This window comes from Oncorhynchus tshawytscha, linkage group LG20 (genome assembly GCF_018296145.1).
Source record: "Oncorhynchus tshawytscha isolate Ot180627B linkage group LG20, Otsh_v2.0, whole genome shotgun sequence".
Classification (NCBI taxonomy): Eukaryota; Metazoa; Chordata; class Actinopteri; order Salmoniformes; family Salmonidae; genus Oncorhynchus; species Oncorhynchus tshawytscha.
Genome location: NC_056448.1, coordinates 35,144,696 through 35,171,381, shown reverse-complemented (window position 1 = coordinate 35,171,381; position 26,686 = coordinate 35,144,696). Strand labels below are relative to the sequence as shown.

The 26,686-nt window shown below is 42.0% G+C and overlaps 1 protein-coding gene across 6 annotated transcripts in view; it reads right to left on the bottom strand.

Moving 5' to 3' along the window:
• Positions 1 to 26,197, bottom strand: part of LOC112220122 (2-oxoglutarate dehydrogenase, mitochondrial-like) — a 51,818-nt gene extending 25,621 nt beyond the window's left edge. The window contains exons 1-2 of one of the 6 annotated variants that reach the window (XM_042302551.1): positions 26,018 to 26,197; positions 24,137 to 24,666 (exon numbers count right to left, since the gene is read on the bottom strand). In XM_042302551.1, coding sequence (XP_042158485.1) covers positions 24,137 to 24,370 — 234 coding nt within the window. In that variant the 5' untranslated portion in view covers positions 24,371 to 24,666; positions 26,018 to 26,197. The other 5 variants (XM_042302547.1, XM_042302548.1, XM_042302549.1 and 2 more) reach the window with 5 other exon arrangements.
• Positions 26,198 to 26,686: the final 489 nt, after the last annotated feature.

Below are 26,686 nucleotides of genomic sequence, written 5' to 3'. Positions count from 1 at the left end.
TCAATTACCTCAACTAACCTGTTTATTATCTATGCATAGTCACTATACCCCTACCTACATGTACATATTACCTCAATTACCTCAACTAACCTGTTTATTATTTATGCATAGTCACTATACCCCTACCTACATGTACATATTACCTCAATTACCTCAACTAACCTGTTTATTATCTTGCATTAGTCACTTTACCCCTACCTACATGTACATATTACCTCAATTACCTCAACTAACCTGTTTATTATTTATGCATAGTCACTATACCCCTACCTACATGTACATATTACCTCAATTACCTCAACTAACCTGTTTATTATTTATGCATAGTCACTATACCCCTACCTACATGTACATATTACCTCAATTACCTCAACTAACCTGTTTATTATTTATGTATTAGTCACTTTACCCCTACCTACATGTACATATTACCTCAATTACCTCAACTAACCTGTTTATTATTTATGCATAGTCACTTTACCCCTACCTACATGTACATATTACCTCAATTACCTCAACTAACCTGTTTATTATCTATGCATAGTCACTTTACCCCTACCTACATGTACATATTACCTCAATTACCTCAACTAACCTGTTTATTATCTATGCATAGTCACTATACCCCTACCTACATGTACATATTACCTCAATTACCTCAACTAACCTGTTTATTATCTATGCATAGTCACTTTACCCCTACCTACATGTACATATTACCTCAATTACCTCAACTAACCTGTTTATTATCTATGCATAGTCACTATACCCCTACCTACATGTACATATTACCTCAATTACCTCAACTAACCTGTTTATTATCTATGCATAGTCACTATACCCCTACCTACATGTACATATTACCTCAATTACCTCAACTAACCTGTTTATTATCTATGCATAGTCACTTTACCCCTACCTACATGTACATATTACCTCAATTACCTCAACTAACCTGTTTATTATTTATGCATAGTCACTATACCCCTACCTACATGTACATATTACCTCAATTACCTCAACTAACCTGTTTATTATTTATGCATAGTCACTATACCCCTACCTACATGTACATATTACCTCAATTACCTCAACTAACCTGTTTATTATTTATGCATAGTCACTTTACCCCTACCTACATGTACATATTACCTCAATTACCTCAACTAACCTGTTTATTATTTATGCATAGTCACTTTACCCCTACCTACATGTACATATTACCTCAATTACCTCAACTAACCTGTTTATTATTTATGCATAGTCACTTTACCCCTACCTACATGTACATATTACCTCAATTACCTCAACTAACCTGTTTATTATTTATGCATAGTCACTATACCCCTACCTACATGTACATATTACCTCAATTACCTCAACTAACCTGTTTATTATTTATGCATAGTCACTATACCCCTACCTACATGTACATATTACCTCAATTACCTCAACTAACCTGTTTATTATTTATGCATAGTCACTTTACCCCTACCTACATGTACATATTACCTCAATTACCTCAACTAACCTGTTTATTATTTATGCATAGTCACTTTACCCCTACCTACATGTACATATTACCTCAATTACCTCAACTAACCTGTTTATTATTTATGCATAGTCACTTTACCCCTACCTACATGTACATATTACCTCAATTACCTCAACTAACCTGTTTATTATCTATGCATAGTCACTATACCCCTACCTACATGTACATATTACCTCAATTACCTCAACTAACCTGTTTATTATTTATGCATAGTCACTATACCCCTACCTACATGTACATATTACCTCAATTACCTCAACTAATCTGTTTATTATCTATGCATAGTCACTATACCCCTACCTACATGTACATATTACCTCAATTACCTCAACTAACCTGTTTATTATCTTGCATTAGTCACTTTACCCCTACCTACATGTACATATTACCTCAATTACCTCAACTAACCTGTTTATTATCTATGCATAGTCACTATACCCCTACCTACATGTACATATTACCTCAATTACCTCAACTAACCTGTTTATTATCTATGCATTAGTCACTTTACCCCTACCTACATGTACATATTACCTCAATTACCTCAACTAACCTGTTTATTATCTATGCATAGTCACTTTACCTCTACCTACATATACATATTACCTCAATTACCTCAACTAACCTGTTTATTATCTATGCATAGTCACTATACCCCTACCTACATGTACATATTACCTCAATTACCTCAACTAACCTGTTTATTATCTATGCATAGTCACTATACCCCTACCTACATGTACATATTACCTCAATTACCTCAACTAACCTGTACTCCCGCATATTGACTTGGTACCGGTATCCCCTGTTTATAGCCTCGTTATTGTTATTTTATTGTGTTATTCTTTTTACTTTATTTTATTTAGTAAATATTTTCTTAACCCTTGTGTAGTCTTAACATTATGTATAATCTCCTTGTCCTAAGGGTAAAAAATGACCCACCTTCACTAAACCCCTCAAATAAAGCAGCTTAATTGAATTTTAAACCCCAAATCTAATTTGCATGAAGAAACAACCTGTCATTCATCACAAACTTTGTGAATATCTGGGTTTTCCCTCTTCACAATGCAGAACGACTGCATTTAATCAGTGGACACCACTCATTTTTATTACGACACACCTGTCATAATTGTTTTCTTTTACTAAAGTAGAGGTTTATTATTATTGTTATTATTATTGCTAAAGGTACTGCATAGGTGTAAAAATATTTTTTAGCAAGACATTACTTGTATAGACTAAGAAAGTGGCAGAAATGTGCAGAAAGTAGTTTTGAATTAATTTTATTGAAGGAAAACAATAACAGTCTTGGACTTTTTTGGCAACATAGTGATATATTCTTATGTACTGTACAATGAGGAATTCTACTACAAAATACTAGTCCTCCCATTTTTTAGCCATTGTCTCCACCCACAAGGTGTTTAAACAACAACAATACATAAGAATAAAATAAGATAATAGATACAAAACAAAAATATGAAGAACATAAATCAATCAACTCTAATTAGCACACATAGAACAGTATGCAAGTGTGTGTGCATGGACTTTGCAGATGGATTTCTCACATGTGCAGCACATAGTATTTGTTTTACAGTCCTTCTTTGGGGGGCATAATTGGCATCTCCTCCTCTTGCCTGCCCCAGCTACAGCCTCAGGTGGATCAGGACAAGATTCAGCCCCCTGAACAGCTTTCACAAGCGCTGCAGAGGCTGCTTTGCGGTGGATACGCTCCCTTCTTTGAAAGTGCCTTTCCCAGCTGCTTCAGGAACCCCCTCCTATTGTTCCTCTTATCAGGCATCCAGGTAGGGTTGATATTCTTCAATATCACAAAGGCATTGTATGAGGACACATCAATGATATTATGGAAGATAACCAGGGGCCAGCGGGCAGTCATCCTCCTGCAGCTGTAAGTTCCAATCACCTTGTTCAGATTGTCCACGCCTCCTTTGTTGTGGTTGTAGTCCAGGATGATGGCTGGCTTCCTGTCCTCACGATCACTAATCTCAGCCATTTTGTGCAGTGTGCTTAGGAGGACCACATTCTTGTTCCTCTTTGGGAGGTAAGAAACTAGAATGGTGGTGGGGGTGAAGGCAAACTTTGATGAGAAGGCCTCTCTCCCACTTGTTGCGAGGAGTGCAGGGGAGCTCAAGCTTGTTCTTTCTGTGCCAACCATAGTGATCTTCCTCTTCAGGAGCTGTTCATAAGAGGTGAAGAAATTGTCACATGTGACATTGTGCCCCCTCAGTCCATCTGTCACATCAGGCACAACCCGCGTCCCCTGGTTCTTCTCCGGGCCTACATCGGTAGGCTTCCCTGTGTAGACTTGCATCTTCCAAGCGTAGCTGGATTGTGCGTCACAGGCCACCCATATCTTGATGCCATACTTTGCTGGGTTGCAGGGCATGTACTGCCGGAAAGGACAGCGAGCTTTTGACAAAATAGATCAACATCAGTAATAAGCATCAGTGTCACAGAGAACAATCACATAAATCAATGATATTACAGCAATACATAATCAAATGAACAGTAAAAATCACTTACATTACAGATATGAAAATAAAAATGTACCTCTGAATGGAACCAGTTGCTCATCCACTGTTACTTCAGGCCCAGGGTTGTAGAGGTATGGCAGATGCCCCACCCACTTCTCCCAGACCTCTCTTATGGCTCCACCCACTTCTCCCAGACCTCTCTTATGGCTCCACCCACTTCTCCCAGACCTCTCTTACGGCCGCCAGTTTGTCTCTCACATGTCTTGCAGGTCTTGACTCACGGTTATCAAACCGTAGCATTCTTGAGAAAGTGGAAAATACTTTTCAGTGGCATTGTGGCATGGAAAATCGCCTTTTCACTCTCTGCATCCCACAGGCTACATGTAGCCTCGCCTCGGGACCTATACACACCCGCTAAGATTAGCAGCCCTATATAGGCATGCAGGTCAATCTCATCCATCCTTTTACAGTTGTCTCCATATTTACAGAAACCCTCCAAATTTGTCATCTCCAGGATGATTTTTTCGATGGCTGGTGTGATGAACATGTAGAATGTTGAGGAGATGTCCTGGGCATGGACAACTACATGTCTTGTGGGCTCTGGGGTCATCCTTATGACTTTTTGTGCTGCCACCCTGCCCTGGTTGTCATGGTGACAAGGACCATGTTATTTTGCTGTTCTTTGACAAAAATGTCTCTCTTTCAGTTTGGGGTATTTCTTCTTCATCTGTAGATGATGCATCGTGCTCTGGGTTGTAATTCTTCTCCATCTGTAGATGATGCATCGTGCTCTGGGTTGTATTCTTCTTCATCTGAAGATGATGCATCGTGCTCTGGGTTGTACTCTTCTTCATCTGTAGATGATGCATCGTGCTCTGGGTTGTATTCTTCTTCATCTGAAGATGATGCATCGTGCTCTGGGTTGTATTCTTCTTCATCTGAAGATGATGCATCGTGCTCTGGGTTGTATTCTTCTTCATCTGAAGATGATGCATCGTGCTCTGGGTTGTATTCTTCTTCATCTGAAGATGATGCATCGTGCTCTGGGTTGTATTCTTCTTCATCTGAAGACGATGCATCGTGCTCTGGGTTGTATTCTTCTTCATCTGAAGGTGATGCATCGTGCTCTGGGTTGTATTCTTCTTCATCTGAAGGTGATGCATCGTGCTCTGGGTTGTACTCTTCTTCATCTGAAGATGATGCATCGTGCTCTGGGTTGTACTCTTCTTCATCTGTAGATGATGCATTGTGCTCTGGGTTGTATTCTTCTTCATCTGAAGACGATGCATCGTGCTCTGGGTTGTACTCTTCTTCATCTGAAGATGATGCATCGTGCTCTGGGTTGTATTCTTCTTCATCTGAAGATGATGCATCATGCTCTGGGTTGTAATTCTTCTTCATCTGAAGATGATGCATCGTGCTCTGGGTTGTAATTCCTCCCCATCTTCTTCATCAGATACCTCCTCCTCTTCTAAATCATTGTTCTCTTGTTCCTCCGGGACATCTGAAAAAGTCAGATCTACGACCTGTTTGGCACTGAAACATGTACTCATGGCTTCAGCAAAGAGAGAACTGGGGGGACTGTCATCTGCAGCACCGTTATAGCCTCTGACTGCATTCCTCATTAGTAAACAATGCTTTCAAGAAATGTTTATTTTGTCTGAAATGTTGTTTATTATGTCTGTGAACTTGAGTCATGTGAGGTCGTGGAGGGGAGATGCTGCACATGCACAATAAAGTTTTTTAGTTTTGTCTGAGTTCAATCTGTACCACACATAACCTACATTTCTCAGTGTGTGTGTGTGTGTGTGTGTGTGTGTGTGTGTGTGTGTGTCTTTATGGTTTTTGTGGTGTGTAAATTATTTTATAACTGCCGGGTGAAAAATGACCCTAAGACAATCTTTGTACCCTGGTGGTGTACAGCTTTCATGGAAATATGAATAAAGGCGATGTTTCACTTTTTCTAATGTTGGGATCACTCTATGAAAAGTAATCAAATTTTAAGTTGAAAAAATATAATTTAGGGGCTTTTCTCTGTTAAACATAGTGGCGGGTCATTTTTTACCCTTAAGACAATACAAGGGTTAACTCTTGAAACTATAATGTTGGTTAAGGGCTTGTAAGTAAGCATTTCACAGTAAGGTCTACTACACCTTTTTCAGCATGTGACAAATGCAATTTAATTAGATTTTAGACACCACAATGACTCCAATACTGTACCTCACTTTCAATGTGTGTGTGTGTGTGTGATCCAATATTGCAACTCTCAACACACACTCACTATCTCTCTCTTACACACACACACACCAACAACAATGCCCTTTAACCAACAGACAATGGCTGGAGGGGAGGACTGGACATTCCAGATGAACGAGAGAGCGAGAGAAAGAATGAGGAAGAGAATGAGAGAGAAAATTAGAGTAAGCGTGATGGAGAGAGACAGAATAATGTGCTCAGAGGCAATGTTCCCTCTAAACTGCGTGCGTGTGGGACTGCCACACAGAAGAAATAACAACCCACAGAGAGAAGCGCGAGATTGAACTTCACTCAACTTTCTAGAGCTGTGGTCACCAACCGGTCGATCGCAATGTACTGGTCGATCTCCAAGGCAGTCCTAGTCAATTGCCAAACATTTCTGTAAAAAACCCACCTATAAAGCCTTTTTATTTGTCTCGGGCTGTTGGCGGTAAGTGTACCCAATTCAACTGCCCTGCGCACCATTTTGAACCATTTCATGTGTTTGAAGGTACAAACTCTGCTTTCCCTGCGGGCCCTGAGAGCAAATCAGGTGCACTATAAGTTTACCGCTGGCCAATCGTATGGCTCATATTTCAGTGTCTGCAGTAACGTAGCAAGTATAAAAGAAAGCTAAGGCAAAGTTGATATTGTGAGATTTCAAAACATTTAAAACAATGACTAGAGAAAGACTGTCAACGAGTACACCAAAGATCTGATGTTTTTATGAGTGAGTTCTTACTCAGCACTGTCAACACTTTATATTCAACACTTTTATAAGCCATAAAATGCACGTTCTTCCTATTTCCACTCAGTGCTTCAACAAGCAGTGCAGCAGTAATGAATGAATAGGAAAGTGTATCTATAGGCTTGTGTTGTTGTTATTATTAGCGACTTGGGTCTTTTTTAATATTAAAGAATATTTCACTTCCTCTGTAACAACATGAATTTGTGCATGAGGCAGAAATAATGCGGTGCGACTCAGGTTTCGCCATCAGCTGGAAGACAGGCACCATCAGCTGGAAGACAGGCACCATCAGCCCAGTTGTAATGCTCCGGGTGTCATGGGTGTGGAGTCAGACGCAGGAGACAGAGAGTGCAAGGCTGTGCTCTTTTAATGCACCAACGCACCACAGGGTGCTCACAATAATAACGGCCCCAAACACGGGAAATGAGAAAGGTACAACTGAAATTTCACGACCAGGAACAAACACGTTCCTCTACATTAGAGCCGAAGGTTACAATCATTAATCCCGCACAACAACCAGGCGGGCCGGTCCGGCTGTCTAATAAAGACAAACTAATCATTCACCAACAGGTGCTACCAATAAACATACAAGGAGGGGGAGGAAAGACAATCAGTGGCAGCTAATAGACCGGTGACGACGACCGCCGAGCGCCACCCGCCCGGGAAGGGAAACCACCCTTGGTCGGACTCGTGACACCAGTAAAAAAAAAGCAAATGACTTAAATGTATGTTCACTCACCTGTGCCTCACAAGTAAAACAACAATAGATCTATTAGTGTTGTGATTATATAGCCTACCTTAAAGTTTGAAATAACGTTTACAAATATTTCCCAAAAAACAGTGCATTGGCAGGGCAATTCAAGCAAAGCCAATATGCGGTGATAATGTATTGGGCCTATAGCTTACTGCACAAACCTCGATGCTACAGTGCTGTTTTTAATTGGTTAGTGTTGCATAGGCTTACGTTTTTAAGTCATGTTAAAAGAAATCTGAGCGGTAGATCTCAGCTTGCATTTTGACTCAGAAAGTGATGTTGACTCAGAGAATGTTTGTGACCACTGTTCTAGTTTTCCCTGTTAACACTATCAATGTTTCCCATTACTGTGGCAATTGTGATTGAATCAATGCAATATTAGCCACTTTGCAACATACCGAAACAAAACTAACTATGCAAGAGATTTTGTTGTAGTCAGAACGCATCAGTGTAGGATTCTATTGCGTTGACACGCATGCATGACTCAGCCCGCACTCTACACAGACCGATGCGGCATAAACAATGAGAGCTGCAGTAGGCCTATATGCAAGTAGACCATTGCCATAATATGGATCTGTACCATTTACTTTGAGCTGGACTGTGTTAACAGCATGAGCGGTCATGAGTAGATGCGCTTGTTTTGAGATCAAAGCGAGAGCTACATGTGCACATTTTGTTCATATCCTTTGCTAGTTAGTGAGCTATTAGCCCCGTTACATTTCTAGACATCTTTGAAAAGTGAGTCAGGTAAAGAGTTGTTTTATGTCTTAAAGGGGCAGTTTTTATTTTGAGACAGGCTTGAATAAGCTAAGTAGCCAATAGGCAGAGGGTAGCATCATTTGTCTGATTCTCTGTTGGTATGGGAATAATAATGCATTTTATTTTGTAAAGTATTTTTTTTTTGCATCAAACAAAACAACACCATTTTCAGTCACCTCCTTGTCTGAAGGATAAATCAAAATCAAATCAAATCAAATCAAATCAAATTTTATTTGTCACATACACATGGTTAGCAGATGTTAATGCGAGTGTAGCGAAATGCTTGTGCTTCTAGTTCCGACAATGCAGTAATAACGAGCAAGTAATCTAACTAACAATTCCAAAAAAAACTACTGTCATACACAGTGTAAGGGGATAAAGAATATGTACATAAGGATATATGAATGAGTGATGGTACAGAGCAGCATAGGCAAGATACAGTAGATGATATCGAGTACAGTATATACATATGAGATAAGTATGTAAACCAAGTGGCATAGTTAAAGTGGCTAGTGATACATGTATTACATAAGGATGCAGTCGATGATGTAGAGTACAGTATCAACGTATGCATGAGATGAACAATGTAGGGTAAGTAACATTATATAAGGTAGCATTGTTTAAAGTGGCTAGTGATATATTTACAACATTTCCCACCAATTCCCATGATTAAAGTGGCTGGAGTTGAGTCAGTGTCATTGACAGTGTGTTGGCAGTAGCCACTCAATGTTAGTGGTGGCTGTTTAACAGTCTGATGGCCTTGAGATAGAAGCTGTTTTTCAGTCTCTCGGTCCCAGCTTTGATGCACCTGTACTGACCTCGCCTTCTGGATGGCAGCGGGGTGAACAGGCAGTGGCTCGGGTGGTTGATGTCCTTGATGATCTTTATGGCCTTCCTGTAGCATCGGGTGGTGTAGGTGTCCTGGAGGGCAGGTAGTTTGCCCCCGGTGATGCGTTGTGCAGACCTCACTACCCTCTGGAGAGCCTTACGGTTGAGGGCGGTGCAGTTGCCATACCAGGCGGTGATACAGCCCGCCAGGATGCTCTCGATTGTGCATCTGTAGAAGTTTGTGAGTGCTTTTGGTGACAAGCCGAATTTCTTCAGCCTCCTGAGGTTGAAGAGGCGCTGCTGCGCCTTCCTCACGATGCTGTCTGTGTGAGTGGACCAATTCAGTTTGTCTGTGATGTGTATGCCGAGGAACTTAAAACTTGCTACCCTCTCCACTACTGTTCCATCGATGTGGATGGGGGGTGTTCCCTCTGCTGTTTCCTGAAGTCCACAATCATCTCCTTAGTTTTGTTGACGTTGAGTGTGAGGTTATTTTCCTGACACCACACTCCGAGGGCCCTCACCTCCTCCCTGTAGGCCGTCTCGTCGTTGTTGGTAATCAAGCCTACCACTGTTGTGTCGTCCGCAAACTTGATGATTGAGTTGGAGGCGTGCATGGCCACGCAGTCGTGGGTGAACAGGGAGTACAGGAGAGGGCTCAGAACGCACCCTTGTGGGGCCCCAGTGTTGAGGATCAGCGGGGAGGAGATGTTGTTGCCTACCCTCACCACCTGGGGGCGGCCCGTCAGGAAGTCCAGTACCCAGTTGCACAGGGCGGGGTCGAGACCCAGGGTCTCGAGCTTGATGACGAGCTTGGAGGGTACTATGGTGTTGAATGCCGAGCTGTAGTCGATGAACAGCATTCTCACATAGGTATTCCTCTTGTCCAGATGGGTTAGGGCAGTGTGCAGTGTGGTTGAGATTGCATCGTCTGTGGACCTATTTGGGCGGTAAGCAAATTGGAGTGGGTCAAGGGTGTCAGGTAGGGTGGAGGTGATATGGTCCTTGACTAGTCTCTCAAAGCACTTCATGATGACGGATGTGAGTGCTACGGGCGGTAGTCGTTTAGCTCAGTTACCTTAGCTTTCTTGGGAACAGGAACAATGGTGGCCCTCTTGAAGCATGTGGGAACAGCAGACTGGTATAGGGATTGATTGAATATGTCCGTAAACACACCGGCCAGCTGGTCTGCGCATGCTCTGAGGGCGCGGCTGGGGATGCCGTCTGGGCCTGCAGCCTTGCGAGGGTTAACACGTTTAAATGTCTTACTCACTTCGGCTGCAGTGAAGGAGAGACCGCATGTTTCCGTTGCAGGCCGTGTCAGTGGCACTGTATTGTCCTCAAAGCGGGCAAAAAGTTATTTAGTCTGCCTGGGAGCAAGACATCCTGGTCCGTGACTGGGCTGGGTTTCTTCCTGTAGTCCGTGATTGACTGTAGACCCTGCCACATACCTCTTGTGTCTGAGCCGTTGAATTGAGATTCTACTTTGTCTCTGTACTGGCGCTTAGCTTGTTTGATTGCCTTGCGGAGGGAATAGCTGCACTGATTGTATTCAGTCATGTTACCAGACACCTTGCCCTGATTAAAAGCAGTGGTTCGTGCCTTCAGTTTCACACGAATGCTGCCATCAATCCACGGTTTCTGGTTAGGGAATGTTTTAATCGTTGCTATGGGAACGACATCTTCAACGCACGTTCTAATGAACTCGCACACCGTATCAGCATATTCGTCAATGTTGTTGTCTGACGCAATACGAAACATCTCCCAGTCCACGTGATGGAAGCAGTCTTGGAGTGTGGAGTCAGCTTGGTCGGACCAGCGTTGGACAGACCTCAGCGTGGGAGCTTCTTGTTTTAGTTTCTGTCTGTAGGCAGGGATCAACAAAATGGAGTCGTGGTCAGCTTTTCCCGAAAGGGGGCGGGGCAGTGCCTTATATGCGTCGCGGAAGTTAGAGTAACAATGATCCAGGGTCTTTCCACCCCTGGTTGCGCAATCGATATGCTGATAAAATTTAGGGAGTCTTGTTTTCAGATTAGCCTTGTTAAAATCCCCAGCTACAATGAATGCAGCCTCCGGATAAATCGTTTCCAGTTTGCAGAGAGTTAAATAAAGTTCGTTCAGAGCCATCGATGTGTCTGCTTGGGGGGGGATATATACGGCTGTGATTATAATCGAAGAGAATTCTCTTGGTAGATAATGCGGTCTACATTTGATTGTGAGGAATTCTAAATCAGGTGAACAGAAGGATTTGAGTTCCTGTATGTTTCTTTCTTGGAGGATATGCAGGTTGATGTGGATGAACAGGTTAATGTCAAGCCCTGCATGTTTTTTCAAAGGTTTTATGGAATGTAGGCCAACATTGAACACCACACACTGGATGCTACTGTAGGCTGAATGATAGAACAGCTATTTCCATGTTAAAATGTAATGAGATGCATGTTCTCCATTGTGTTTTTTTTGTTGAATATTTTATTGTTGCATTTTCCAATTAAGAACATTCAAAACAAAAGTGAAAAGATATTAGACAACGATAGGACAAAGTGACAGTTACAGACGAGCTTAACAAAAAAAAAAAAAAATATATACAAACACAATAAGAAAAAAAAAAATAACGAGACATTGGATCACCTGCCATAGGCTACATATTATACATTACGTGTGAAACATTATGTGAGGATTAAATATATAGATTCAATCAATGAGATGTGGGGGGAGATTCTCCATATAGTCAATAAAAGGTTGCCAAATTCTGTCAAATGTCTTTAACTTATTCCTCAAGCAGTAAGTGATTTTCTCCAAAGGGATACAACTATTAACTTCCGATAGCCACATTGCAACTGGCAGGGAGGAATCCAATTTCCATTTCAAGGCAATACATTTCTTGGCAATCGCTAGCAATATTTCTGTTAGCTTTATAGTATGGCTTTGCCTAAGATTGGTGTTAGTAAAGTTACCCAGTAGACAGACCTCCGGGTCTAAAGGGAATGCAACCCCGTGAATTGAGGATATGGTACTGCATACCCCCTGCCAGAAACCGTGTAGTTTTGAACACTGCCAAGTGGAATGGAGGAATGTTCCTTCATCTGAGCCACATCTAAAACATATGGAGGAGATATCTGGGTTGAACTTGTGCAGTCTAGATGGGGTGATATAGAGCTGATGGAGGAAATTAAACTGGATCTGTCTGTATCTGGAGTTCAATGTGGATGTAACACCATCCCTGCATAGGTCACTCCATAGATCCTCATCAAGATCAATACCCAGATCTTTTCTCCATCTAAGTCGGGGTTTATCTAGCCCAGGCAGTGTTAGTCCTGACATAAGAGCATCGTATACACGGGAAATGGTCTTGAACAGTGGTTGGTCTGCCTGGCAGAGTTGTTCAATAGGTGACATCTTAGGTAGGTTCCATTGCCCCTTGAGAGTCACCCTAATAAAGTTTCGTAGTTGTAGGTAGATAAAGAAGTCCCTGTTAGGCAAGTGGTATTTCTGTTTCAGCTGATCAAAAGACATAAGAACTCCCTCCTCGTAACAATGTTCCAGAAGAGTGATCCCCTTATCAGACCATGGTCTAAAGTTACTGCTCTGGAAAAACATAGGGATCAATCTATTGTTCCATAAAGGGGTTTTAGGGGAAAGGAATCCCTCTCGTCCGAACAGCTCATGCAGTTTGCACCATGTCAGGACAGAATGTATGATTAAAGGGTTGTCTGTGATGGTTTTTATAGATTTTCTGTCCCATTTGTAAAACAATTCTGCCCCAGTATCATCATTTACCTCAAGCTTTTCAATGTTCAACCATGAGGGAGAGGGACCATTGTCAAACCTCTGAGCCAGAAACCTAGACTGTGCAGCCCAGTAGTACATTCTAAAATTGGGGAGGTTTAAGCCCCCTTGACTGTAATCAAGGGTCAGTTTATCCAGGCCAACCCTAGGGGTTTTGCTGTGCCAGATAAACCGTCTGGTCAGCTTGTCGAGAGAGGAACAAAATGCTGCGGGATCAGGGATAGGGAGAGATTGAAACAGATATAGAAATGTGGGCAGGACATTCATTTTAATTACATTGATTCTACCCAGTCGAGTGAGAGGTAAGTCCATCCATTTACAAATGTCAACCTCCACCTTTTGCAACAAACTGGCCAGATTGAGTTTATAGAGGTTGTTCAGATTACCATCCACCATTATGCCCAAATATGTGAAGCCCATAGGCAACCATCTAAAAGGAAACTTGTGCTTGATGGTATGATGGTCAAAGACAGACAACGGTAAGATTTCGATTTTTATCAAAATTGACCTTATATCCAGAGAAAGAACTATAACACTGTAGTAGGATCTGCAAGTGAGAGAGGGAGTGTTCTGGGTTTGTTAGAAATAAGATAAGGTTGTCCGCAAAGAGTGATAATTTATGGGTATGGGGGCCCACCTCAAAGCCATGTATGTCAGGGCACGTTCTAATAGCCTCAGCCAACGGTTCGATGGCGAGGGCAAAGAGGTGGGGGCTAATTGGGCAACCTTGTCTGTTCCCCCTATAAAGAGGGAAAGAGGAGGAAGTAATCCCATTGGTATCAATCCTAGCTTTAGGAGATTCGTAGAGTAATTTTATCAAATTTACAAACACGGTACCTAAACCAAACTTTTCCAAGACGCAAAAGAGGTATGGCCATTCAACCCTATCAAAGGCCTTTTCAGTGTCGAGGGAGACTGCGACACTAGGTATTTTGTTTTTGTTAGCAAGGTGAATTATATCAAAGAACCTTCTGAGATTATTGGAGGACAATCTATTAATTATGAAGCCAGTCTGATCTGGGTTGACCAACAGGGGAAGACATGACTCCAGTCTCTTAGATAGCATCTTGGTGACTAGTTTACAATCTGTGTTTAGGAGAGAGATTGGTCTATAGGAGGCGCACAAGTTTTTCCCTTTCTTGTGGATTACAGTAATCACTGCTTGAGAGGAAGACTCTGGAAAGCAGTTGTCTTCTCTGGCTTTTTTAAGTACCTCCATAAGGACCAACAGCTCCCTAAATTCTTTATAGAACTCTGGAGGGAAGCCATCCTCCCCAGGAGATTTATTAGAAGGTAAGGATTTAATGGCCTCCAACAATTCAGGAACTGAGAAGTGTTCACTCAGGCGCTCGCTGTCTTCCCCTGACAGGCATGGGACGTTGAGAGAGGAGAGAAAGGAGTCGATCTCTGATAGATCATCGCTTGATTGGGAAGTGTAGAGGTCTTCATAGTATTTCTTAAAAGTATTATTAATTTCAGTAGGGTCGAAAGATATCTCATTAGTAAGAGTTTCTATGGCATTAATTGTCCTCTTACTTTCCTCTGCTTTCAGTTGTCATGCCAATACTTTGTGAGCTTTCTCTCCAAGCTCGTAATAACGCTGTTTTGATTTAGTGATGGCCCTCTCAGCTTGATATGTGTTCAGAATATTATATTTAAGTTTTTTATTTACCAAAAGCCTGTATAGATCTTTAGTCGGGCCTCTTTGGTAGGTTTTCTCTAGCTCTGAGATTTCAGATTCAAGGGCACTCAGTTCCGCACCGTGTTTTCTCTTCAGCCCTTTAGTATAGGAAATAATCTGTCCCCTCAGATAGGCCTTCAATGTGTCAAAGTAAAAATATTGATCTGCTCTTAGATGAATGCACAAAATTCAGGTTGCTTTAGGAGTGTAGAATTTAGTCTCCATCTATATGCTCCATTTACCTTGGTAGGAATGGAGATTGATAATACCAGAGGAGAATGGTCACTAAGCAATCTGGGGAGATACTCGACATCTAACACTCAATGAAACAGTTGTGTCGAAAGTAAAAAGTTATCTATGCGTGTGTGTGTCTTGTGTGGGTGTGAATAAAAAGAGTAGTCCCTATCCTGTTCGTGCAACTGTCTCCAGATGTCTAGTAAATTGAGATCTTTCATTAATGACATGGTGAGCTTGCCGGCTTTGGTAAGAAGTGAGGGTTTATCAGAAGACCTATCAAGAACTGTATCTAAGCAAAAATTAAAATCTCCTCCAACCAGTAGCCATCCTGGTGGTGCTTGAGCGATCTGAAGGAAGACATTCTGAATGGTCATCGAAGTTAGGAGCATAAATATTCAATAGGGTCCAAGACTCTGAAAACATATGCCCCTGAACCAAAACAAACCTTCCAGAGGGATCAGAGATGGTGTTGTTGACGCAAAAGGGGATGTGTCTACTGATCAAAATTGCAGTTCCTCTTGCTTTGGAGTTAAAAGAGGATGCAAAAACTTGTCCTACCCATATTCCCTCTTTAATTTCTTGTGTTTACTGGCTGTAAGATGTGTTTCTTGTAAAAACACAATGTCAGTCTTTAATTTCTTAAGGTATGTATAGACTCTTTTCCTTTTAATCGGGCTGTTAAGACCTTTTACGTTGAATGTGAAATATTTTAGTGGATTAAGCATAGGTTGGGTTTCAAATATGTAACTGAATAGAAATCTATCATATGCAGATAATTAGGTAATGTTTCAACTTTGGTTTGAGCACAAAAGGGACCTGTGTGTCTCTTTAGGAAGGAAACAATAAACATAGAAAAAAGGAAGAAAAAAAGAATAAAAATCCCACCCACCCTGATTGTCAGACTAAAACAACAATCCCAACAACCAAACATGAATACACTTGTAGAGATACGTTGCTGCTCGCTTTCCATCTTGCTCTTACTAGCTAAACCTTGGCGGAAACTAAAACCTGTGAGCTCTCTGAATTGAAAACAAACGTTGTGAATAGATATTTATGGCTGAATGTTTACTGCCCACGGTAAGGGCTGCTTGAGTCTCTTTTCGAAAGATTAACATAAATGAGGGGGAAAGCAGTGGGCCTAAGCCCACTTACTGCTTCGCCCAGTAGATATGGACTAAACCAAAACATACTTTCCTGTAAATGTAATAGAACTCACCCCGGAAAGATACGGTTAGTTGAAAATGTACAAATCAATTATAGTGACCGGGAGATACCAGCAGTTCAGTCTGGATAAGAGAAAACAAACGAACTGCATGTTATCCCCCAGAGCGACCGTCCTGGCTCAGACGTTGCTCAGTTCTTTGAGAAAAGTGTGCACTTCTCCCGGTGTGTTGAAGAGATGGCTTCGGCCTTTGTACTGAACTTTCATCCGCGCAGGGTGGATGAGGTAGCCGGTGATGTTCTTCTCCTTCAGTGCTTTGGCGGCAGGTCTGAACTGCTTGCGACATCTGGCGAGATCCGCGCTCATATCCGGGAAAAGGCTGACCCTCTTTCCATCGATGGTGATGTCCCCTTTGGCTCTTGCGAGTTGCAGTATCTTCTCTCTGTCTTGGAAACGGAGGAACCTGATCAGGACGGCTCGTGGGGGCTCATCTGGCCGGGGTTTCGGCGCTGATGTTCTGTGGGCGCGTTCGATTTCCAGCGGCTTGGTGAAGTGGATTATGCCTAGGACCTCCGGGATCCATTGAGTGAAGAAACTGACCGGGTCACGGCCCTCGCTGTCCTCTTTCAATCCCACCACACGGATATTACCACGTCTACTCTGGTTCTCCATCTGATCTACCTTGTTTTTGAGATAGCCATTGTCCTTTTGCAGTTGTATCAAGACCTGGTCATGTCTAGCGATAGTATCTTCAACTGTGCTAATGCGCAACTCTGCCTCAGTCGTTCTCAAAAGGAGATCATTCATGGAGGATTTCAGGTCGTCAATGGAAGAATGGAGTTCAGCCGATTTCTTATCAATTTTCATAGAAAGACCTCTGTTACCATCCTGAATTTCCCGGAGGAGAGTAACCAGCATGTCGGCAGGCTCGCAAGAGGCTGCTGAGAGCAACAGTCTGGAACTGCCATCTGAGTTATGAGGGCTAATGCTAATCTTGCTAGCTGTAGCGTTATCGTTATCTTGGGAATCAACAACGTTTTGGTCGTCCTTCTTGCCTCTCGGTCGGAGGTCCATGGCTCTTTGGGAAGGTAAGTACTTGACAATTTATCAGCCGATGTTAGAATATTGTTTCAACGTTGTTATTTAGGTAAAAATAGAATAACTTTGAAGAGCTCGGTTTGTCAACGTCTGCTCAGCTCCGCGGCATGTCACTCTGGTTGGCCTACCTCATGATCAAACAGCCACAGTAGTCTACTTTGCCACTGGTAAAACTGTAACTTAAAGTGGGTACATCCTCAGTGTTCACAATAAACGCGCACTGGAAATTGCACAGATTTTTTGAGCCCCAGCTGTTAATCAAAAAATATATATATAAAGTACCAGTCAAAAGTTTGGACACACCTACTCATTCAAGGGTTTTTCTTTATTTTTACTATTTTCTATATTGTAGAATATTAGTGAAGACATCAAAACTTGAACACATATGGAATATTGTAGTAACCAAAAAAGTGTTTAACAAATCAAAATATATTTTATATTTGAGATTATTAAAAGTAGCCACCCTTTGCCTTGATGACAGCTTTGCACACTCTTGGCATTCTCTCAACCAGCTTCATGAGGTAGCCACCAGGAATGCATTTTAATTAACAGGTGTGTCTTGTTAAAAGTTCATTTGTTGAATTTATTTCCTTCTCAATGCATTTGAGCCAATCATTTGTGTTGTGACAAGGTAGGGGTGCTATACACATGATAGCCCTATTTGGTAAAAGACCAAGTCAATATTATGTCAAGAACAGCTAAAATAAACAAAGAGAAACATCTTTTTGAGATGCAGAGTAGGTGAATGGATGATCTCCGCATGTGTGGTTCCCACCATGAAGCATGGAGGAGGAGGTGTGATGGTGTGGGGGTGCTTTGCTGGTGACACTGTCTGTAATATATTTAGAATTCAAGGCACACTAAACCAGCATGGCTACCACAACATTCTGCAGTGATACTCCATCCCATCGGGTTTGCGCTTAATGGGACTATCATTTGTTTTTCAACAGGACAATGTCCCAACACACCTCCAGGCTGTGCACAGGCTATTTGACCAACAAGGAGAGTGATGGAGTGCTGCATCAGATGACCTGGCCTCAACAATCACCCGACCTCAACCATATTGAGATGGTTTGAGTTGGACAGCAGTGAAGGAAAAGCATCCAACAACTGCTCAGCATATGTGGGAACTCCTTCAAGACTGTTGGAAAAGCATTCTAGGTGAAGCCGGTTGAGAGAATGCCAAGAGTGTGCAAAGCTGTCTTCAAGGCAAAGGGTGGCTACTTTGAAGAATATAAAATATAAAATATATTTTGATTTGTTGAACACTTTTTTGGTTACTACATGATTCCATACGTATTATTTCATAGTTAAGATGTCTTCACTATTATTTTACAATGTAGAAAATAGTTTTTAAAAATGAAGAAAAACCCTTGAATGAGTAGGTGTGTCCAAACTTTGACTGGTACTGTATATATCCTCAACTGGCAGCTTCATTAAATAGTACCCGCAAAACACCAGTCTCAACGTCAACAGTGAAGAGGCGACTCCGGGATGCAGGCCTTCTAGGCAGAGTTCCTCTGCCCAGTGTCTGTGTTATTTTGCCCATCTTAATCGTTTCTTTTTATTGGCCAGTCTGAGATGTGGCTTTTTCTTTCCAACTCTGCCTAGAAGGCCAGAATCCCGGAGTTGCCACACTGTTGACGTTGAGACTGGTATTTTGCGGGTACTATTTAATGAAGCTGCCAGTTGAGGACTTGTGAAGTGTCTCAAACTAGACACTCTAGTGTACTTGTCCTCTTGCTCAGTTATGCACCAGGGCCTCCCACTCCTCTTTCTATTCTGTTTTGAGACAGCTTGTGCTGTTCTGTGAAGGGAGTAGTACACAGCGTTGTACAAGATCTTCAGTTTCATGGCAATTTCTCGCATGGAATAGCCTTCATTTCTCAGAACAAGAATAGACTGACGAGTGTCAGAAGAAAGTTATTTGTTTCTGGCCATTTTGAGCCAGTTGTTTTGAATCCACCATAAATCCAGAGAATTGTAGATTTTGATGACAAAGTTTCATGACAAAATTTTCCTACTGTCACGTCTACTCCCGCTCCCCCTCTCTGGTGCTAATTGTCTGCAGTTTTCTCATTATTACGCACACCTGTCACCATCATTACGTGTACCTGCGCCTCATGAGACTCACCTGGACTTCGTTACCTTCCTGATTACCACCCCTATACCTGTCACTCCCTTTGGTTCTTTCCTCAGGCGTTATTGTGTCTGTTTATCTGTCTCATATCTGTGCACTACTCGTGATTCTTGTTTTGTTCCATGTTCATTTATTTATTAATTCCCCCCCCTGCAGTCGCTCCCGACTCCTACCGTACAAATGACAAAATAACAACGTCACCTAGGGATACAACAGGATTTAAAACATATATTTTACTGGTGAGGTTGGGTACATGGGCTGCTGCCGAAGCAAAAGGGGATGCCTCAGCTGGCTTGTCAGGCTTCCATGCCTCAGCCTGCTTGATAGATTCACAAGCCTCAGTTGGCTCGTCAGGCTTCCATTGCCGAAGCTACCGGGGATGCCTCCGCCAGCTCGTCAGGCTTCCATTGCTGAAGCTAACGGGGATGCCTCAGCTAGCTCGTCAGGCTTCCATTGCTGAAGCTAACAGGGATGCCTCAGCTAGCTCGTCAGGCTTCCATTGCTGAAGCTAATAGGGATGCCTCAGCCAGCTCGTCAGGCTTCCATTGCTGAAGCTAATGGGGATGCCTCAGCTAGCTCGTCAGGCTTCCATTGCTGAAGCTAACGGGGATGCCTCAGCTAGCTCGTCAGGCTTCCATTGCTGAAGCTAACGGGGATGCCTCAGCTAGCTCGTCAGGCTTCCATTGCTGAAGCTAACGGGGATGCCTCAGCTAGCTCGTCAGGCTTCCATTGCTGAAGCTAATGGGGATGCCTCAGCTAGCTCGTCAGGCTTCCATTGCTGAAGCTAACGGGGATGCCTCAGCTAGCTCGTCAGGCTTCCATTGCTGAAGCTAACGGGGATGCCTCAGCTAGCTCGTCAGGCTTCCATTGCTGAAGCTAATGGGGATGCCTCAGCTAGCTCGTCAGGCTTCCATGCCACAGCTGGCCCGACAGGTTCTCAAGCCTTGGTTGGCTCGTCTGGCTTGGCTGGAACCGTGCGTCAGGTAGGGGTACTGTCCTGTCTACTCCAGCTCCCCCTCTCTGGCGCTCGTTGTCGCCAGTTCTCATTATTACACACACCTGTCACCTGCACCTCATGAGACTCACCTGGACTCCATCACCTTCCTGATTACCCCCCTATACCTGTCACTCCCTTTGGTTCTTTCCTCAGGAGTTATTGTTTCTGTTTATATGTTTCATGTCTGTACGCTACTCGTGTTTCTTGTTTTGTTCCATGTTTGTTTATTTATTAAATTCACTCCCTGTACTTGTTTCCCATTTATTAGCGTACACATAAGCGGATATACCTCACCAAGGGGAAGCAACAGGAATTTTTAAAATATTTTTTAAACTGGTGATGTCGGGTCCAAGTGCTGCTGCCGAAGCAACCGGGGTCGCCTCAGCTGACTTGTCAGGCTTCCATGCCTCGGTTGGCTCAGCAGGGAGGTTTCCATGCCTCGGTTGCACCGCCCGGCCCGTCAAGCTCCCGCGCCTCGGCCGGCTCTACAGGTTCCCGCGCCTCAGCAGAAGCGACCGGCCAGCTCCTGGTCCTCGGGACCGTCCCTCTGGTCGGCATCATCCGGTGGCTGGAGCCGCGCGGCAGGGAGGGGGTACTGTCATGTTTACTCCCGCTCCCCCACTCCGGTGCTTGACGTCGCCAGTTGTCTTATTTTTTCGCACACCTGCCACCATCGTTACGCGCACCTGCGCCCCATGACACTCACCTGGACTCCATCACCTTCCTGATTACCTCCCCTATATCTGGTTCATTCCTGAGGCATTATTGACTCTGTTTCATGTCTGTACGCTTTTCGTGTTTCTTGTTTTGTACTATGTTTGTTATTTATTAAATTTGCACTCCCTGTACTAGCTTCCCGACTCCCAGCATAAACATCACAGTTCTGGTCTGATAAGTTCATTTTCTTCACCTCGTGTTGAGAGTTTCAGAGTTTCTAACCATTTCAACGTATAGACCACGGTCTCATGTCTTTCTGGTCTGGTATGTTAATTCTCAACTCGTCTTTTATACACTCTGGTAAAAAGGGGGCATTTCCGTCATGCTGACATGCTCTCTGAGCTCCCTCGGGGCGTGGCTACTTACTGTGCAAGGTATTCTCAAAAACAAATCTTATTAGAAAACTAAAATCACATTAATATCTTATCAAAAAAACTGTACTTGTTTTTTATATTGTCTACACTACGTATTGGATGGAGACTTATTACCTGTAGTGCAAATACTTTGAGTTACAGTATTTCATTTATAACTTTACTAATAAAATCACAAAATGAAAAACAATATGACATGATTATTCTTTAGGTCCCCACTGACCATTTCCCACATTCTTTATGATAGAATTATTGTTCCATTATCCACTTTTGGATGTTTTGGCTGGCAAAAGTCTGTGAACAAAGACATTCCTTTGGTTCATACTAGAGAGCCAGAGGGTCCTCTTGCTGCATAAAATTTATGACTGGGTGTGAGGTGTCAAAAAGCATCCCAGCCGCTTTTTTATGCACATTTCTCTCTATGCGTATTCTGACCTGGAATTTAAGCATGAGAATAGCATGCTTTTCACCTACTATTTTTGGGGGTGGAGATTAAATAAATGAAGGTGTAGTGGAGGTGTGTCTACAGATACACCATATTCTAACCTTCATTTAATTCCCTAATAATTCCACCACTTTTATGCGCGATGAAACTATGAATAAGGTCGAGCAATCTGTCAGTTCCAAGTGGAACAACATCTAATAATTTTTTTCTGATAGAAATAACACCATTACAAAAAGAGCTAGGTAAATGAGTCAACTGTTTGGATAAGGGGATTGTAAATATAAATTATCATTGTTTTAGATCTATTTTACCTTATTATCGCTGGAGACAAATGTGAAGCCAGTCATGTGGCAGAAAACTGAAGCATATCAACATATCACCTTTTCCACAATGAAGTTGATGAAATGTTGGTCTTGTAACTTTCAGTGATGAAATTTTGAGACCCAAGCTATAGGCTTATGTTGCCATGTGCGTATGACAGTATAGTGCCAAACCTACCGAGTTGATTTATGATTCCTAAAATGTTTTAATTATATGCCCAGACTTTTCACTGTATTGTGTACAATTTGTATGGTGTTTAATATTAACCACTATTGGTAGCCTCCGTCAGTTATACCACATATATTTCTAACTCACTTTAGTGTTAGTTTCCATTTTGTATCATTCCATTACATCATTAGTTTACCTTTCTTTCATCTGTCACGCTGGTGTGGTTGTTCCTGAGGACCTAGCAATAGTGGATCATATTAGGCTAACATATTACAAGTTGTGCAATAATTTGGGACATGTAGCCTATTGGAATCATTATGGAACGCAGACCATGCGTAGCAGTTTAAACCTGGAGGCAGGTGCACGGTTCACGACAACGGGACCGTTGTCATCACAGTTCCATGATTAATGAGGATTATCAGGGTTGATTTATACGATTACTGTTCAATTCCTATTGTACAATTTTCTCACTTTCCAATATTTCATGGATTAAACACAATTGTTCAAGCCATGAAATATTGGAAAGTGAGAAAAGTGAACAAATATGACAACTTTCAGGATGAATCAAACGACTATGGTTTTGATTCGCCAATATATTTAGTGCAGAAATACTTTCCTAACCCTAAATAATATACAGAGTATTTTTAAACCTTACCAATTGGTCCTATGTGCATTTAAGTATGATCTCTCTCTCTCGCTCTCAGAGGATCTGAGCCCTAGGACAATGCCTCAGGTCATGTTATATCTACAGTAGCTTTGATTGGATTGGAATTTTAGCTAAGAAGCTAGCAGTCATCGTCATGAATAAAGTCGACAATCTACTGGAAAATACTTTTCAATCGTTGTCATATGAAGAGAAATTACGAAGAGAAATTATAGATAAAACATATAGGTGCTCATTGGCCATTGGACATAATCATTACTACACAAGAAGATGGAAATCACAACTTGTTGTGGTTTGGAAGGAATCAGTGGCTAACTGCAAGCATTGCAAAGCAATCACTAGCCTGTTATTCAGTGGAGGGCCTACTGTTCTGACTTTGTGATGCACATATAGCCTATAGCCTGTTTTAGAGAAATGTCATCATCGAATATTGTAAGAGCTTTCATTGTCTGCTTACATGCCCCCTTTATTTATCCTACGGTTCTGATTTGGTGTACAGGGAGAATACTGTAAGAACGGCCCATGTTCTGAATTTTGTCGTTGTACATTTGAAAAGTGCTGAGTAAATACTGTAGTTATATTGAGTACGTCCAAGCTCGCTCATTAATGTCTTAATCGAATTTACGGATTGCTTCTCATCCGCTTGTCGTCTACTTATGCCATAGTTTGTACATCTCAATTGTCAGTAGAAACCACACACAACCATTCACATGACCTTAGTAGCATCTCTAGCTTCCTGTATTACACAGGAATCTGATGGGTGAGGGGGAGCGGTATGTATGTGTGTGTGTGTGTGTGTGTGTGTGTGTGTGTGTGTGTGTGTGTGTGTGTGTGTGTGTGTGTGTACGCGCTCACATTTTTGCCCTGACCAGAGGTCGTGCAGGTGTATGCGTAACTCTCGTCCCACTGCGTTTTGAACATAAACAGGCCATAGTCCTGGGAAGCAGCTCACCTGCCTGCCCCCCACACTCTCTCTCCTACCTTGTGTACACTCCTAGGGTTCTCCAGCCATGCATAGTACATCTCTTCTACATAATTAGAACTGGTCCCATTCATAAAAGGCTCGGCTGACACCGACGTAGTGTAACTCCTCATTGGTTCAAATGTCCTCAAAGCCCCTCCCACTGCCATCGGCCTGGCCTGTGATTGGCTCTTGACTGTCTGGGTGGCCGTAATAGGCCTTAGCCTAGCAACTGTAGTCCTTAAGTGCTGCATGGTAGCCTATTAGCTGTGGCTTCTACCCCTCTCGAGGAAGTAGATCAATAACAATTCCCGTCGCCAGGAAACACCAGGATTAGGAGAAAGTTATCCTCTAGATGCTGATCTTAGGTCAGTTGTGTGTTTCCCTCCTAATGTTTCAGGTAAGGATTGGTTTAGGAACAGCTGATCCTGGTTCTTTGGCCTACATGCAACTTCTTCCAGGAGCATGGGACATACAGAGCTTCTTCTTCCTCTCGTTTACTCTCGCTCGTTGTATCAGGTCTAATCCTGTAAATCGTTGTTTTCTCAGGCTGTGTAGAGAGAGATTACATAATTAAACAGAGGGTCAAGTCATACTTCCCAGTTCCCACCGACCCCGCCTGTGCTGTGTGAACATATAACATATTTATGATATGGGCTGGATCATATATCATTTTTTATGCATTTAGACCTGGCTGCCTACAACAAATGGCAAATAAGAGAAGTCTGCTAAAAATATATTTTAGTCACACTCACAGACACACACACACACACACACACACACACACACACACACACACACACACACACACACACACACACACACACACACATACAAAGACTCACTGCAGCGACTTGAAACAAGTTATGTCAGTCAACTATTCACACAGAGAATAAATAATATAAATACCCCACATACAGTACTTGTTGTATTCAGACCAGGAGTGGAAAAAATACCCAATTGTCATACTTGAGTAAAAGAAAGATACCTTAAAAGAAAATGACTCAATTAAAAGTGAAAGTCACCCAGTAAAATACTACTTGAGTAAAAGTCTAAAAGTATTTGTTTTTAAATATACTTAAGTATCAAAATGAAAAGTATAAATAATTTCAAATTCCTTATATTAAGTAACTCAGACTGCACGATGTTCTTGTTTTTTATATATATACAGATAGCCAGGGGCGCACTTCAACAGTCAGACATAATTTACAAACGAAGTATTTGTGATTAGTGAGTCTGTCAGATCAGAGGCAGTAAATATGACCAGGGATGTTCTCTTGATAAGTGCGTGAATTAGACAATTTTCCTGTCCTGCTAAACATTCAAATTGTAACGAGTACTTTTGGGTGTCAGGGAAAATGTGAGGAGTAAAATGTACATTATTTTCTTCAGGAATGTAGTCGAGTAAAAGTAAAACTTGTCAAAAATATAAATAGTAAAGTAAACACACCCCCAAAAAACTACTTAAGTAGTACTTTAAAGTATTTTTATTTAGGTATTTTACACCACTGATTCAGCCCCGTACAATTCTGTATTCTTCTGTAACTATCAATGAAGTAAGCATTAATGAGCCACGTATTACAACTCATAACCTAGACTAAGCCCATATATTATGTGCTAAACTGTGTAGAGTCCAAACGCATTGCGCTCCTTGCGTTATCTGTGCGTGTCAGGTAATGATAGCATTTGGTTGGACAAATATAACTAATACTTTAAGATTTGTATAATACAAAAAAGTACCCCATATATTCATATATTTATAACTAAGAAAACGGCAATACCTAATAGTTCGACAACATATAGTTATGGACTTAACGCTCTATCTTATGGCTGGCGCGTTTTATGCAAATAATGCAACAAACATTTTTTGGTATCTATTAAAAATAGGCGTCTGTACTTACTTTCCGCGACTTTGAACACTTCGGGACTTTTAGTAGTAACTTATCTAGCTTGCTCGTGGCTTCCCGAGACTGTACTCTCGGTATGTCTCCTCTTTAAACTGGCAGGCAGGTTTTCTGATTGCACTGTCCGATGTGCTGATATGCGTCACGCTGCCGTTACGTCAGCCTGAGGAGAGGAGCGCGGTGCACACATGTTCTGCTTTCTGTGTACGAGATAAACGGTGTGCTCTATTCTACCCTACTAAGCAAAATAGCAGTAACTGCTCATAGGGTGAAACAGAAAAAATCCTTCAACGTTTAATTGTCAAACGAAATGAATTGTAGGCAGATCACTGGAGATGTGGTTGTCTGTTGTCTTGCCATTAGGTCATTTTTATTCATGTTGACCCTAGACATCATTTACTGCCTTCTTGCTTGGTACACCCACTGAAATGCTTTCATAATGATTCATTGTTTTACACAATCTTGATTTGTATGTGTCATACAGTTGATAATTGTATCAGCAAAGAACAATCAATCATACCAAGGTAAACCATAGTAACCAAAGTCCAAAGCGCAGTGAAGCCCACATAAAAAACACTAACTGATTTGAGGGATTGCAGTTACTGCTTTTTTCCTTAATTTCACTAACTTTTTCCACTTACTGCAAACATGACCCACCATTTTCTC